Source organism: Chaetodon auriga, chromosome 24 (genome assembly GCF_051107435.1).
Source record: "Chaetodon auriga isolate fChaAug3 chromosome 24, fChaAug3.hap1, whole genome shotgun sequence".
In the NCBI taxonomy this organism is placed as follows: Eukaryota; Metazoa; Chordata; class Actinopteri; order Chaetodontiformes; family Chaetodontidae; genus Chaetodon; species Chaetodon auriga.
The window spans coordinates 13513998-13526097 of record NC_135097.1 but is presented as its reverse complement, the minus strand read 5'-3'; the positions used below and the strand labels follow the sequence as shown (position 1 = coordinate 13526097).

Below are 12100 nucleotides of genomic sequence, written 5' to 3'. Positions count from 1 at the left end.
TAAACTCACCGCTTTTGACTCGTCCTCTCTTTCTTTGCCCTCTTTTTACACAGAAAGTGCAGCGATGGAAAAGCATTACCAGCTCTCTTGTCATTCCCCCATACATCACCCCTGTCTAGAATTGGTGCCGCCATAAAAATCTTACTCTTTGGCAGTCAGATCAGGCTGAAACTGCAGGCTGGTGGTGGAAATGTTTCAAGTGAGGGTCTGATATTCAAAGATCCAATCTCTGACAGCAAGTCAGCGCTTGTTCAGCAAAATGAGTGAAGAAAAAGTGATAAAAGAATATAAAACAAAGATCTAATGGAGGTAAAATGAACATAGGAAGAAGGAAATTAGGATAAAAATATAGCATGTGTCCTCATGCACAAACAGGAACTAAGAAATGAGCATCAAAAGCTCTAAAAGCAGGTTAATGTTATTATTTCATTGTTGTTCATCAAGGACACCCCTCCAATTTACAATACTGTATTTCCCAAACAATTTCAGACAGCTTGCCTTCATCAGGGTCTATAAATACAAGATACAACTATAGCAACACCGCAACCAACGTCATCTTAAGCCTTCATTGGGCAAACAGGTTGTAGTTTCATTTTGCAGTGCAAAATACTGAATTTTTACTCTTTCTACAAAGTCTTGCAAAAAAGAACTGGGAGATGAATGAACAAAAACTCATTTGCAGAGCTATGGAAGAGCTCTGGGAAATAAAGGCAAAGGGTTGTGCAACATGGTTAACTTCAACTTGAAACTTGCACTTGTCTGCACATTCCTGTCTGTGCTCAAAGTCCCGAAAAAAACGTACCTTTTCCAAGTAATTAGCACTGATGAGAGAGTACTAAAGTGTCACAGGAGAAAAGGTAATTCGTTACTTTCAGCTTTTATCCTCAGTTGTAAAACATCAGCATGTCATTATAGACAGTTATCATTTACGCCGCGTACCCCCCGACCACCGCCACCGTCTACCATCTCCCAGCTGCCTAATAACAGTTCCCAGACGTTACATTACTCTGCGAGACGTCTGCTGCTGATAGCGGTTATGGTGATGTGGTAACAATGGCAGCTCCCCCCGGTGTCATCCCTTCAGCTCCCCTGATGCATGGCCGTCATCACTGTGCTGCAGATTGAAGTGAAATGATTGGGTATAAAGCTGTGAAAAGGGGGCAGTGGTGATGGGGCCTCGGTGTCCATTGAAGTGAAGGAGTAATCTATCTGAGGGTGTGATAGTGCTGACCATCATTTAAGTGGCTTGAAAAGGTCAGCGGAGGGACTGAAATGTGGGAGCGCTCGGGACGGCCATTACAGTCATTCCGCTTCACTGTGCGAGCTGCTGCTGCCGCCTGATTGATGCCTGAGAGAGGATTTGGCGCTGCTGTGGTGTGTATTATACAGCATGCACTTTAATATATTGTGTGCGTGTCTGTTGCGAGATCCTCATGTGTGCCCCGGTTCTGTGGGTAATCATGTAAGATGCCTGGGCAAAGAGTTTCATTCCAGAGGCGCATCTTTCCACAGTCAGCCCATCAGCTCCTATAAGCTATATATCACCTTACTCGGTCATGACTGATGACTCTCACACAAACACTCTCTTCATCTTTGACCAAAACAGACTCAGACCAAGAAATCAATGGTATAAGAAGTCACCCCCCCTCCCCCCCCCCCCCCCGCAGAAGAAGCTGATGTAATTAAATCCGTCTGCAGGGTAAGAGAAATAAAGGAGAGGAAAGCTTGTGAAGTGCAGGGGAAGTCCCTGGAGGTATAATTAACAATATCTACCGTTAGTATCTGTGCTTCTTCTCTCTGATGCTCACAACAGTACAGACTGGCGCAGAGGCAAAACCCCAGACAGGCTTTCTGCCAGTGGGTTCGCTTCTGCAGACCATCCTGCTTTACGGTCTGCCGATTAAACGGCAACACAGAGCCTATAAAAAAAAAAAAAAAAAAAAAAATCACCCTGCTTGGACGTTTTCATGTTTTATTGTTTTTCAACCCTGAATCAAATCATTTGACGTTGACGTCTCTGATCCCGATCGCTGACCCTTTTAACAGGATACGTCTAAATCATCACAGGTTCAGCCAATAGGCTTTTTTCACTCAGGCTGCCTCAGTTTCAGGGTCTGGGTATTGTGCATGCTGGCTTACTTACTTACTTATTTGTCTGTTCTGAACAGAAAATGCTTCATTCAGAATATTCAAATAAAATATGTTGTTTATGTGACTGGTATTAAATTCAGAATATTTTCATATTCAGAATAATGGTGGCTTAGTGAATGTTGTGTCGTCTGTGTCACAGCTTACTGGGACATTTGGACAGAGCCATCATTAACGTGATGAGTAACACCTGTGCTTTTGCTACGCCGGCAGGTCCAAATGTCTGCTGTGAAAAAGACCTGTTGCTTTTAAAAGTCACACAATTGGTCACATGGAGAACACCTGTTTCACTTGATTGCAGTATAATTTCACCTGGAGCTGGAAGGTTTAGCTTTTGTTCAGTCAGTAATGTGGCAAAAACCTGCACCATGAAGGAAAAGGCGTATGCTCAAGCAGCTCGGGGGGGGGGGGGATACGGGACAAATTCAGAGCCGCTGATCATCCCTTGAGGTTAAAGTTAAATCAACTTGTTGGGCAACTGCTCAGGGACAACTAAGGGTATAATTGTTGTTTTTATATTTCTGTCTGCACGGTTGAAACAAATGTGCTGAATGGTCAGGCTAGCTGTTCGCACCTCTTTCTAGTCTTTATGCTAAGCTGCCTGGCTGCAGTCTTGTATATTAAATGGACAGATATGAAAAAGGTATCAAACTTCTTATCCAAGTGTATTTGGCAAAATGTTGACCTATTTCTTAAAGATATGGAAAGAATGTGGCCGTCCTCAAAACTGAATGAGCATGCAACAAGGATACCAGTGACCACAGACAGATGCATCCTCGTTAATCAAAAAGTTAAGGTTTTGCTACCTCACTTTTTGCTTTTTTAAAAATCATACAGTTCGGCAGGCATTAAGCTTAACTGTGATCATGGACTGAAAATAAGAATAAGACAGGCAAGCATATGAACCCGCTTGGCCCATCGACTCCAGGCAAGTGTTAAATCAGCTGATAGTGGGATTGTACTGTTGCTGAAATGCCAAACTGATTTGCGAGTCAGCGTTGCCCATCTCGTTAGCTCTAGGATCGGACGGGATTTGGCAGTGGAGATGGGACATTTGTGGAGGAGTTTGTAAGTGTAACGTGGCTATTAATACTTAGCATTTCATTATGTGGGATGCGGTGGAGGGTAACTGCACATAAAGGCAGTTTTCCCACTTTTCATGAGTTCACCTTTACTTAACACTGGACAGTTCAGCCAGACATTTACAGTTTACTCACCTTTTATTTTCACCACTACGCACATGCCCTGGGTGTTTTGTTTTTTTTTAATCTAAGTGCTTTTAATATTTCAAGCTAATTTCCTGCCCCGCTCTCCCCCTCACCCCACACAACAGCAGACTAACGTAGAATATAGGAAATAGAATAGCCTGCAACCTACTACCACCAAAAGCTCCATAATGTTCTTATGAATATAATTTAAAGCATGAAATAGCCGTTCCTCTAATAATCATTTCCTCTCCTGATTCACCCAATTATACACTCCTCTTGATGAATTCTTGGTTTTTGTAGCACCTTCAGTCTAACTAATTTAGACTTATTCCAGCTGACTGTTTCCTGACTTAATCCAAGAGGTCAGGTGATGTAGAAATGCAGGAAACTTGTTTTAAACAACAATTTTGCTTCTCCATTTAAGAACACAACCAGACACTCATGCCAGTGACAAATCTGAAAGAAAAAACCTGCCTGACATGTGGGCTACAGTCTGCCAGAGGGCTGGTGGGAGACTCTGAAGTCAGCTGGAAGAAGCTTCTGTGGCTTGGTGAGACCAACATTGAGCTTTTCAGCCATCAGACTAAACACCACGATGTTTGGCACATCATAATAAATTTGCCATCCTGAGTGTGAGGCATGATGGTGTCAGCTTCACGCTGTGGGGATTCTTCTCTGCTGCAGACTCTGGAAGGCTGAATTCCAATCCAGTCAAAGCGTAGCAGGTTCGCTGCATGTCAATCCAGCTTTTAAGACCTTTTGTTATTTTTAAAATCCCACCTCAAGGTCCACCTACAAGCTCTCTTCTTCTCCAGCTTTCAACCATATCGCACAGTTTTTTTTTTTTTTATCAGGGATGGAGTCTGTTCAGTTGTCATGGAGATGTTAAAATGTGAGCTCAGTGGCTGCGATGATTTTATTCCATAACACCATTTGCATATGAAGGCCATGTGAAGTGGTCGAAAGCACAGAAAAAGGAGACTGTGCTTAAATGTTGCATATTCCTAAACTGACAACTGCAAGTTTAGATGGTAAAATGAAAGTGGCAAAACACTTAATACTGAAGAAACATACAATTTGTATTTCATATGTGTGATTAATGTCATTGTGATCACTTTACTCACTTTGAAATGAGATCAGCATGAAAATAGCCACATTAAATCTACTTTCAAGGAAATAATATTGTATTGAGAACAGCGACTCAGCGACTGAACAGCTTTGTCTGAATAACCTGGAAAGTTATGGTAAAAGAGACTGACACAAGTGTTTTTTATCTCACTTTCCATTCCTCCCTCTCTCGTGCTCACGCATTAAATGTGATCTGCCTGAGCAGAACATCGTGTTCCAGATGGATTTTTAGCACAGAGGTGCTGTACTGGCAACAGCGGCATCCACGCATCTGACTGTCAGCTGCAGAGGAGAGAAGCAAATAGCCCAAAAATAAGACTCCTCTGTGAAACTGGTCAAAATGCGGAGCTCACATCTTGCCAGAGAATCACATGAGTTCCCCGTCAACTGTTTCACACGGAGCTGAAAATTTGATGACGGCGCCTCAACTATGCACCCGACAGTGCGGAACATCCTGTAACTTCCAGTCAGGTGTCTCCCATCAGCTTTAAAGTTGTGAGTCAGATATGTGACGGGGTGTCGGAGCTTTCTGTGCCGTGGGATTGCTTGGTCTTGGAACAGCAGAATGCCTCCCAATAGCCACTAAATTGTAATGAGGGTTTTATGAGTCATGATCGAGAGCTCATTGGCAACGAGTTCAGTCAATGGTGCCTTCTTTTCTGAGCAGAGCCTCGGCTTATGTGCCGACCCCAGCAAATTGACCCGGAGATTTATACAGCTATTTTCTAAAGGTCTCCATTCGTGGGCCTACAGTCAGGAAGGCAAATTAGTGTTTGAATGGATTTCACTTTCAATTTGAATGCGGAGTGGTTGGAACATGGCCCCGGCGAAGGGGAGGCCGTGGGTAATGAACTCTTTTGTGTTCTACCACTTAAGAGGATCAAATGCTTGAGGCTGTGGAGACATGCAGCACTGCAAGAGAGATGATTTATTTTGGCTGCCATAGGTAGTGAATCCTATGGGTTTAGCCACTCTTTCCAAAAAAAAACACACACTGAGGACTCCTGTTCAGCTGGCCTTGGCTTTAGTCAATTGTGACTGGTTTGCATTTTGGTATTCCAGCAGCTGTAAATCCACCTGGGAGACATGTAGTGAAATTAGCACTGAAGGTGGTCTGCAGAGTACTGTATGGGTAGTAAACGTTCTTTTGGTAACAACTACGCAAGGATTTAAAATAAACAATGAAGTACAGACAAGAAGCTTGTCAAAAATATATATAATGTACTATATATGTATATGATGAACACCTGAAGAGTCCAGTATCAGTGGTTAAAGCAGTAGCCAGATCCATCACATAAAGAAAAGTAGTAATATGACAAATGTAAAACTTAGGCTAACTTCTACATGCTAAAATGCTCACACACTGATGCGAAGTATTATGTTTACCAAGTTCACCATTTTAGTTTACAGTGTGAATATGCGAAAAGATGCTAATTAGCACTAAACACAAAATTTGGAAGTCAACCTGCTGGTGGCACTAAGGGGAAATTCCTGGAAACAGCACATCTAGTACTCAAAGATATTAACATCTATGAGTAGTATGAATATCATATTCATTCATGTCATCGTTTTAGGAAATCTGCTATTAGGGACCATTTTTGATGTCTTAACATGAAAGTAACATTTTGTAGTTGTACTTGCTTGTCTGCAGAGGAGCTACTGTCAAGTAAATATAGTGGAGCAGCCAATCGGCACTGAATTCCTACATACTGAGTCGCTTGTGAGGAAAAACAAAGCCTCTTTCTGGATTCTATCTTTTCAAGCTGATCCAAATATGGATATTCATTGACGAACAAATGGACGAAGCTGATCACATGCTGTACCTGCCGAGCCCTTGGAGAGATAAGGAGAGGACAACCCAACAATGTGTAAGAAAAAGTATTTATTTCATTTTAAATCCTTCATATTGCTTTCTTTAGTTTTACTCTATTTGCCATACGTAAGCTGTATAAATGTACAGAAGTATGAACTGTATTTACTGCAGTAAGGGAAAATATAGTAAAAATGAAGAAACAGGATATACGATTATATTATTCACAGTCAAGCCATGTATAGCAGTGGGAATTTCTATTTGCTCATTAGTGATATTCTTACCAGTACAAAACTGCGCTTGCATGATGTGAGGTATTCATTCGCTTATCTATTTCAACTGAAACAAAATCGTCAAAGGCCACCAGTCAACAGGCAGCAAAAGCAGAAAAGTGATAATCCTGTCATGACCTTATCTCCTGTTGACACCCACTACTCGTGACAGGCAGCAGTTAGGTGTGTGATATAACTCAACACTTTAAACCTCTCAGCCAACTCTCACAAGCTCTCCAGTTCATCCATTAACAATCTGACAGCTCAGTGTCACGTTCTGGCCCTGTGGAGGGGTTGCGAACCATTACAGTTCAGAGAAAAATGGCCAGCCAGCCAGCGATCATAGCCATGCCCCCCGTGGGAGCCACCTTGCTTAGACTGGGGTCCCCTGTCAGGGCCTGGTGGTACAGAGCGCCACAGAACATCCCCATGCCCGCTACCAGGAGGGTACCAGCCTGCACAGAGGGGAGGGAGAGGAGACACAAGAAACATTTTTAATCATCTATTTTTAACCGGTCTGATGGAAGAAAGTCATTGCACTGAAAGCTAAATGAAGCGTAGCGTGTTCTCGAACTGTCACGGATTCAAGAGTCAATAAAAACAAACTCAAATTCATTAGAAGGGTCCTTATCACAACCAACAAATGTAAAACCATGCAATGGAGAGATGACCCACAGTAGATCTGTTATGTGACTCAGACAGGTTTGTTTTATAGTCTTTTCTTTTTATCCTGCCCTTTAAACAAAACTGATGCACAAGGGATATTTATCTATTCCCTCTCCGCAACTATTGTTGATTTTATGTATATATTATAGACTGTTTTTATTCCCTTTTCTTTGAATTGGTGTGAAGAATTTCTGAAGAAATGACTGGGCGGATGTGCCTGGGTAATGGAGGGTGGTATGTGGGATGGAGGGGTGGGTGGGCTGATCTGGCATCTATGCGATTGTATTTTCGTACATTGTTGTATTCTTCAGCTCAAGGGCTGTTATAAAACCAACAATGTTGCAAAGAACATTACAATGGGAGCACACAACATCCCGAAAACAAGACGCAAACAGAATGGAGGTGAACCGAGTATACACAGCCTGCAAGCGGCCACAGAGCATGGCGTACAATGATTCTGGAATTCAAGGTCTGCATTTGTACTACCACTACTTGTAGCCGAGGCTGGAGGATTTAACCATGGCTTTTTCTCTATTTCTGCTGCTTTTTCAAAAAATTATATAACTAGTTTTCACTCAAAGCAGCAGATGGTGCTCAGGTCTGACAGATGACTCAGGTCGGTGGAGGTGTCCTGTGTAGTCAGCATGTTGTAGCTGGTAGCTTATTGGTCACTGTTCTGTACTGTACAATACCAGATCATAATTTCTGCTTCTTCAAATTCAAATTAGCCAAGCCGCTCCCCATCTTGGCGTGTATTTCTTGGCTACAGCAGACGTTCCCCTAAGCTGGAAATCACTGGAGTCCAGCCCAAATTATCTCCTCCAAATGCTCCCACTAGATGCGACATCCACGAGATCCTGACTGGATTGGCCACGACATAGCTCACACACAATCTGGCGTGCATCTCCTTTTCATGCGGTTTGGTGATTTTCAATCAGATATTTTGTGGCTAATGAATTTATAAATAGCCTTCACACTGCAAAGACTTGGCAGTGCAGGTTTTGTATTGTGTTGGAAATTCTATTGCTCATAAAGTGATGAAACCAGGACACACACACACAATGCAAAATCTTGAAAAGCCATCCAGGCCTGAGACTTGGTATTAGGCTTCCATACTCACCACCGCAGGTTTGCCAGAGTGGGCAGCACCCAGCAGGGCCAGGCTGTGGTAGAAGTGGTACTTGTTGGCAGTTTCAAATAGCTGCAGAGGCAGAGACACAGAGACAAAGCACTTAGAGAAAGAGTGAATCTAAGGGACTGAAGAATTTCTTCATCTTTTCCTGAGGTCGGGATGGTTCTGAGTATCGATCCCGGCCGATAACAGCACACACGTTGAAGTCGGAACATCATAAAAAAGGCAGCAACCAGGTGCCTCAGCACAGGTGAAGCCAGGGAGGAGGAGGTAAGTTTGAAGGCACAGCATCCTATTTTAAAACCTCTTTCCTGTCTTTCGACTTCCAGAAAATTTCCAGTCACACTATGAGTATAAAATACACTGTTACAGTATTTCTAAAAGCAATCTCTAAGCTGCATAATCAAGAGCATGATCTCCGGCAAGATCTCTGAAATAGAAGCTCTGTTAGGAGACTGCGGCAGTGACTAAGTGGAAAGTTTTCAAATAAATTTTAACATCCAGATTTGCAATTCACAGTTGTATTTACCTACCACTCTCTGGTAGTCATCAGGGTCGCTGTTTTTGAAACCTGAAACAAGAAATACGGAATAGAAAAATGACATAATGCAGCAGGTTATTTGAAATGTCAAATACGTACCATCTGAATAAGTCACACACTTTAGTGGCTTACTTCTCTTTAAGGTTCCCTACAGCTCTCCACACATTATTATAGCAATAATTTCTTCCCTGAATGTCATGAAGCTGTATGTCTGTATGTATGTAAAGCACTTTGGGCTGCAGTTCTTATATGAAAGGTGGTAGATAAATGAAGTTTATTATGTATATATACTGTATTGTTACCATTCACCCACTCCTTAAAAAAGCCCCCTGCCCCCATGACATGTGGTGAAGGCGGGTCACCTTCATTACACAATTGTTTATTTTACTAAAATAACGTGCTGCTTTGTGTGTCGTTTGGATGCCGAATTAACCATTAGTCTACAGAAGAAAAAGAAATGTCGGCTGCTAATGTTTAGGAGTTATGCAGCTGTGTCGATAAGGAAGCCAACCTTAAATAGGCGTCTTTTGAGAAGGAGGCTTGAACAGTAAGTGGTGGACATGGCAGTCTGTCCATACGGTGTTTTACTATTCAACCCAATGGAAAGACTCGTGAATGCGTACGCAGTATAAGCTCATAAAGCGTTCCTACCGTGAGCCCCGTATGCCCCAGCTGCCACCGCCGAAGCCCCTGACAGAGCTGCTAACCTTCGGACAATAACAGAAGCGGTCATGTTTAGTAACTGCGTGCGGATCCGACAAGCGGAAGACCAACGGCGATGCTGCCTTTACTGTCATCCTGTAAACTCCTACGTCCAATCTCCGGCGTTAACGATTATGACTACCCCGCGCAAGAGGCTAAACAAAACAAATCAAAAATGTTAATAAAATGTTACAGATAATATAATACAGCTGTGCTGTGAGAGGGGTAGAGCGGAAATTCATCTCAGTTGAGGGGTTTTAACAATATAATGTAATGAAGGTTTGCATACATCAATTGAATATAATTGTATAAAACAATTCTACAATTATTGTCTAACTGTTTTATACAGTTATATGAAAACAAGTAGCTTAAAGCAGAATACATATGCCAGTACGCCAACACACAATACAATGACTAAAATAACAAATCACATTCACACTAACGTCTGTCACATCTCACTTGAGTTCTTGGGTATGACAGCATTTTTTTTTTGAGCCGTCTTTTGCTCTTAATTACGACATTCTGCTGCGTCTTTGAAAGCAGCACCACCTTTTAACCAAGCACATCCGTTATCCGTTTGGAGGCTTGAACCAAAATGGCTACTGCCGTGCTACAGTTTCAGCCCACGGGCAAATTTCATAACTCTACCAAATAGATCTGACACTGATATGACACTTCAGCAGGCACTGTGATGCCTTTAGGCCTCTACTGAGGCTATGTATGTGGGAGCGTAGGAGTATTTTAATCCTATGGCTGGTCATTTCTGACTTTCAAAGCTCTCATGTATCTGTTGCAGAACAGATGCTGCGCAACCGTGGCAAAGTAAGCACCTTATTATATTATGGTTTTATTCCATGTTGTGATGACTCCGGTGCTATCACAGCTAAGCATGGAGGACAGAAAAGGCTCAAAAGTCACTATAATGCACTGACCCCCACTTCGCAAATGGAAAAGAAAATTAAACACATTTTTATTTTTTACCTCTGCTTTGTTTAAGACCTCACATCTGAAATGCATTATTCATGGCAGGGCTGAATTATACTATTGTGCCGCTTTTGTATGAATAATTAATTTCCTTCTCAGAGGGGTTGCTTGGCTTCAGAAAGGGCTTTAGGCTGCCCATTTTCAGCATCACCGTGTGCACCAAATTGCCACATAACACTGAATGATAGGCTCAGCGGTGTGGCCGGTGCATTAGTGTGCAGCACTTTGCAATTGTCCATCACAGCAATTTGTGAAACACTGGTGAATTTTGTTGCTTTAGTGAATTACTCCTAATGTTTGATGTGTTTTCCAGCCAGCAGAGGTGTTGGGGACTAATGCTGTTGTTACCCTTTGATGAAAGTATACTAATCTCTGCAGAGAGCCCACCAAAAGGGGGTGCTCTACTGCTTTCTCATCAGCCAAAGTTAGCCCAGAGAGGCTGTGTGTGTGCGTGTGTGCGCGCGCACATACACAGAGGGGGCAGGGGGACTTCTTCCAATTATCATATTGAAATTACACAGGGTCACACTGCATTACTGGAGAGCTGCTAAACCACAGTTTCCGTCCAGCCTCGTCCTTAGCTGACTTTGACACAGCATTAACACAATGCATACAATTAACACATTTTAATGACCATGTAGCTAATTAAAAATAAGCCTGATGAGTCACAAACCTTCATCATCAACTGCGAACTGAACCTGTAGCCAGTGTGGGTGTTTGTGTGCACACTACAAAGCTTTGACACAATAAGCGTGTCTCCGTTAGGCGTGTGTGTGCTTGTGGATGTGTGGACTTTAATTTGGCCTGATTTGCAGCATCGCCTGCGCTGGGTTGTATGCAGAGGGATGCTGCACAGAATCCTCTCGCACACACATAAACACAGGTCATTTTCATTCTGGCCCATGGCAGACGGGACAGCAAGGACAACAATGAAGTATGGCTTTACATCTTGTTTTCACAGACAAGCAGCAAATTATCTCTAAGTCCCAGAAGCCATGTGCTGGGAGGTTCCTCCAAGAGCCAACATCCATCTCACTTCAGCCAGCCCATCCGCCCGCCTGTCCCCTCCTTTCTTTTCTAGTGGCTGCTTTACTCTCCGCCAAACCTCGGCGTGTTTGAGTAGAAGCATGCGCATGTATGTGTCTGATCTCCTCAGATTGTTTGGCCCCGTCTCGTGATCGAGCCACTGTCCGAGTAAAACGTTGGGCTCTCGCACGACGAGGAGAACGCAGCTCGCTTTAAACGGGGAAATCGAGGGAGCACATCCTGCAAATGGGAACTGCTTGTGCTTGTCTTGCTGCCTACACATTTACATGACAGCTGCTGTTGCCGAACACTTTATGTCATACTGGTGCAACCTTTTTGCAGGAGTATGACAATGGCACGAAAGATGCACAGGAAAAAAAAACAAAACAAGGAATTTTGCCTTCCATTTCTGCATTTTCAAACAAGTGTATGCACACATGGAATCTCTCAACTTAATGTACTGCCGTGGGTTGTTTTGAAAAT

General features: G+C 42.9%; 1 protein-coding gene across 1 annotated transcript; it reads right to left on the bottom strand.

Moving 5' to 3' along the window:
• Nucleotides 1–6351: 6351 nt before the first annotated feature.
• On the bottom strand, nucleotides 6352–9687 carry tmem256 (transmembrane protein 256). Its single transcript, XM_076724699.1, has 4 exons — nucleotides 9557–9687; nucleotides 8898–8935; nucleotides 8353–8433; nucleotides 6352–7021 (listed from the first exon to the last, which is right to left on the bottom strand). Exons 1-4 carry the CDS (start codon nucleotides 9636–9638, stop codon nucleotides 6878–6880), a joined length of 345 nt encoding a protein of 114 aa, XP_076580814.1. The 5' UTR covers nucleotides 9639–9687; the 3' UTR covers nucleotides 6352–6877.
• Nucleotides 9688–12100: the final 2413 nt, after the last annotated feature.

Bases quoted from the DNA above. Each gene is read 5' to 3' on its own strand.
- tmem256 (XM_076724699.1), bottom strand. From the start codon at position 9,638: ATGACCGCTTCTGTTATTGTCCGAAGGTTAGCAGCTCTGTCAGGGGCT. The intron at 8,936-9,556 runs GTAGGAACGCTT...TTCTTGTTTCAG, and splicing joins TGGGGCATACGGGGCTCACG to GTTTCAAAAACAGCGACCCT. The intron at 7,022-8,352 runs GTGAGTATGGAA...CCCTCTGTGCAG, and splicing joins ACTCTGGCAAACCTGCGGTG to GCTGGTACCCTCCTGGTAGC.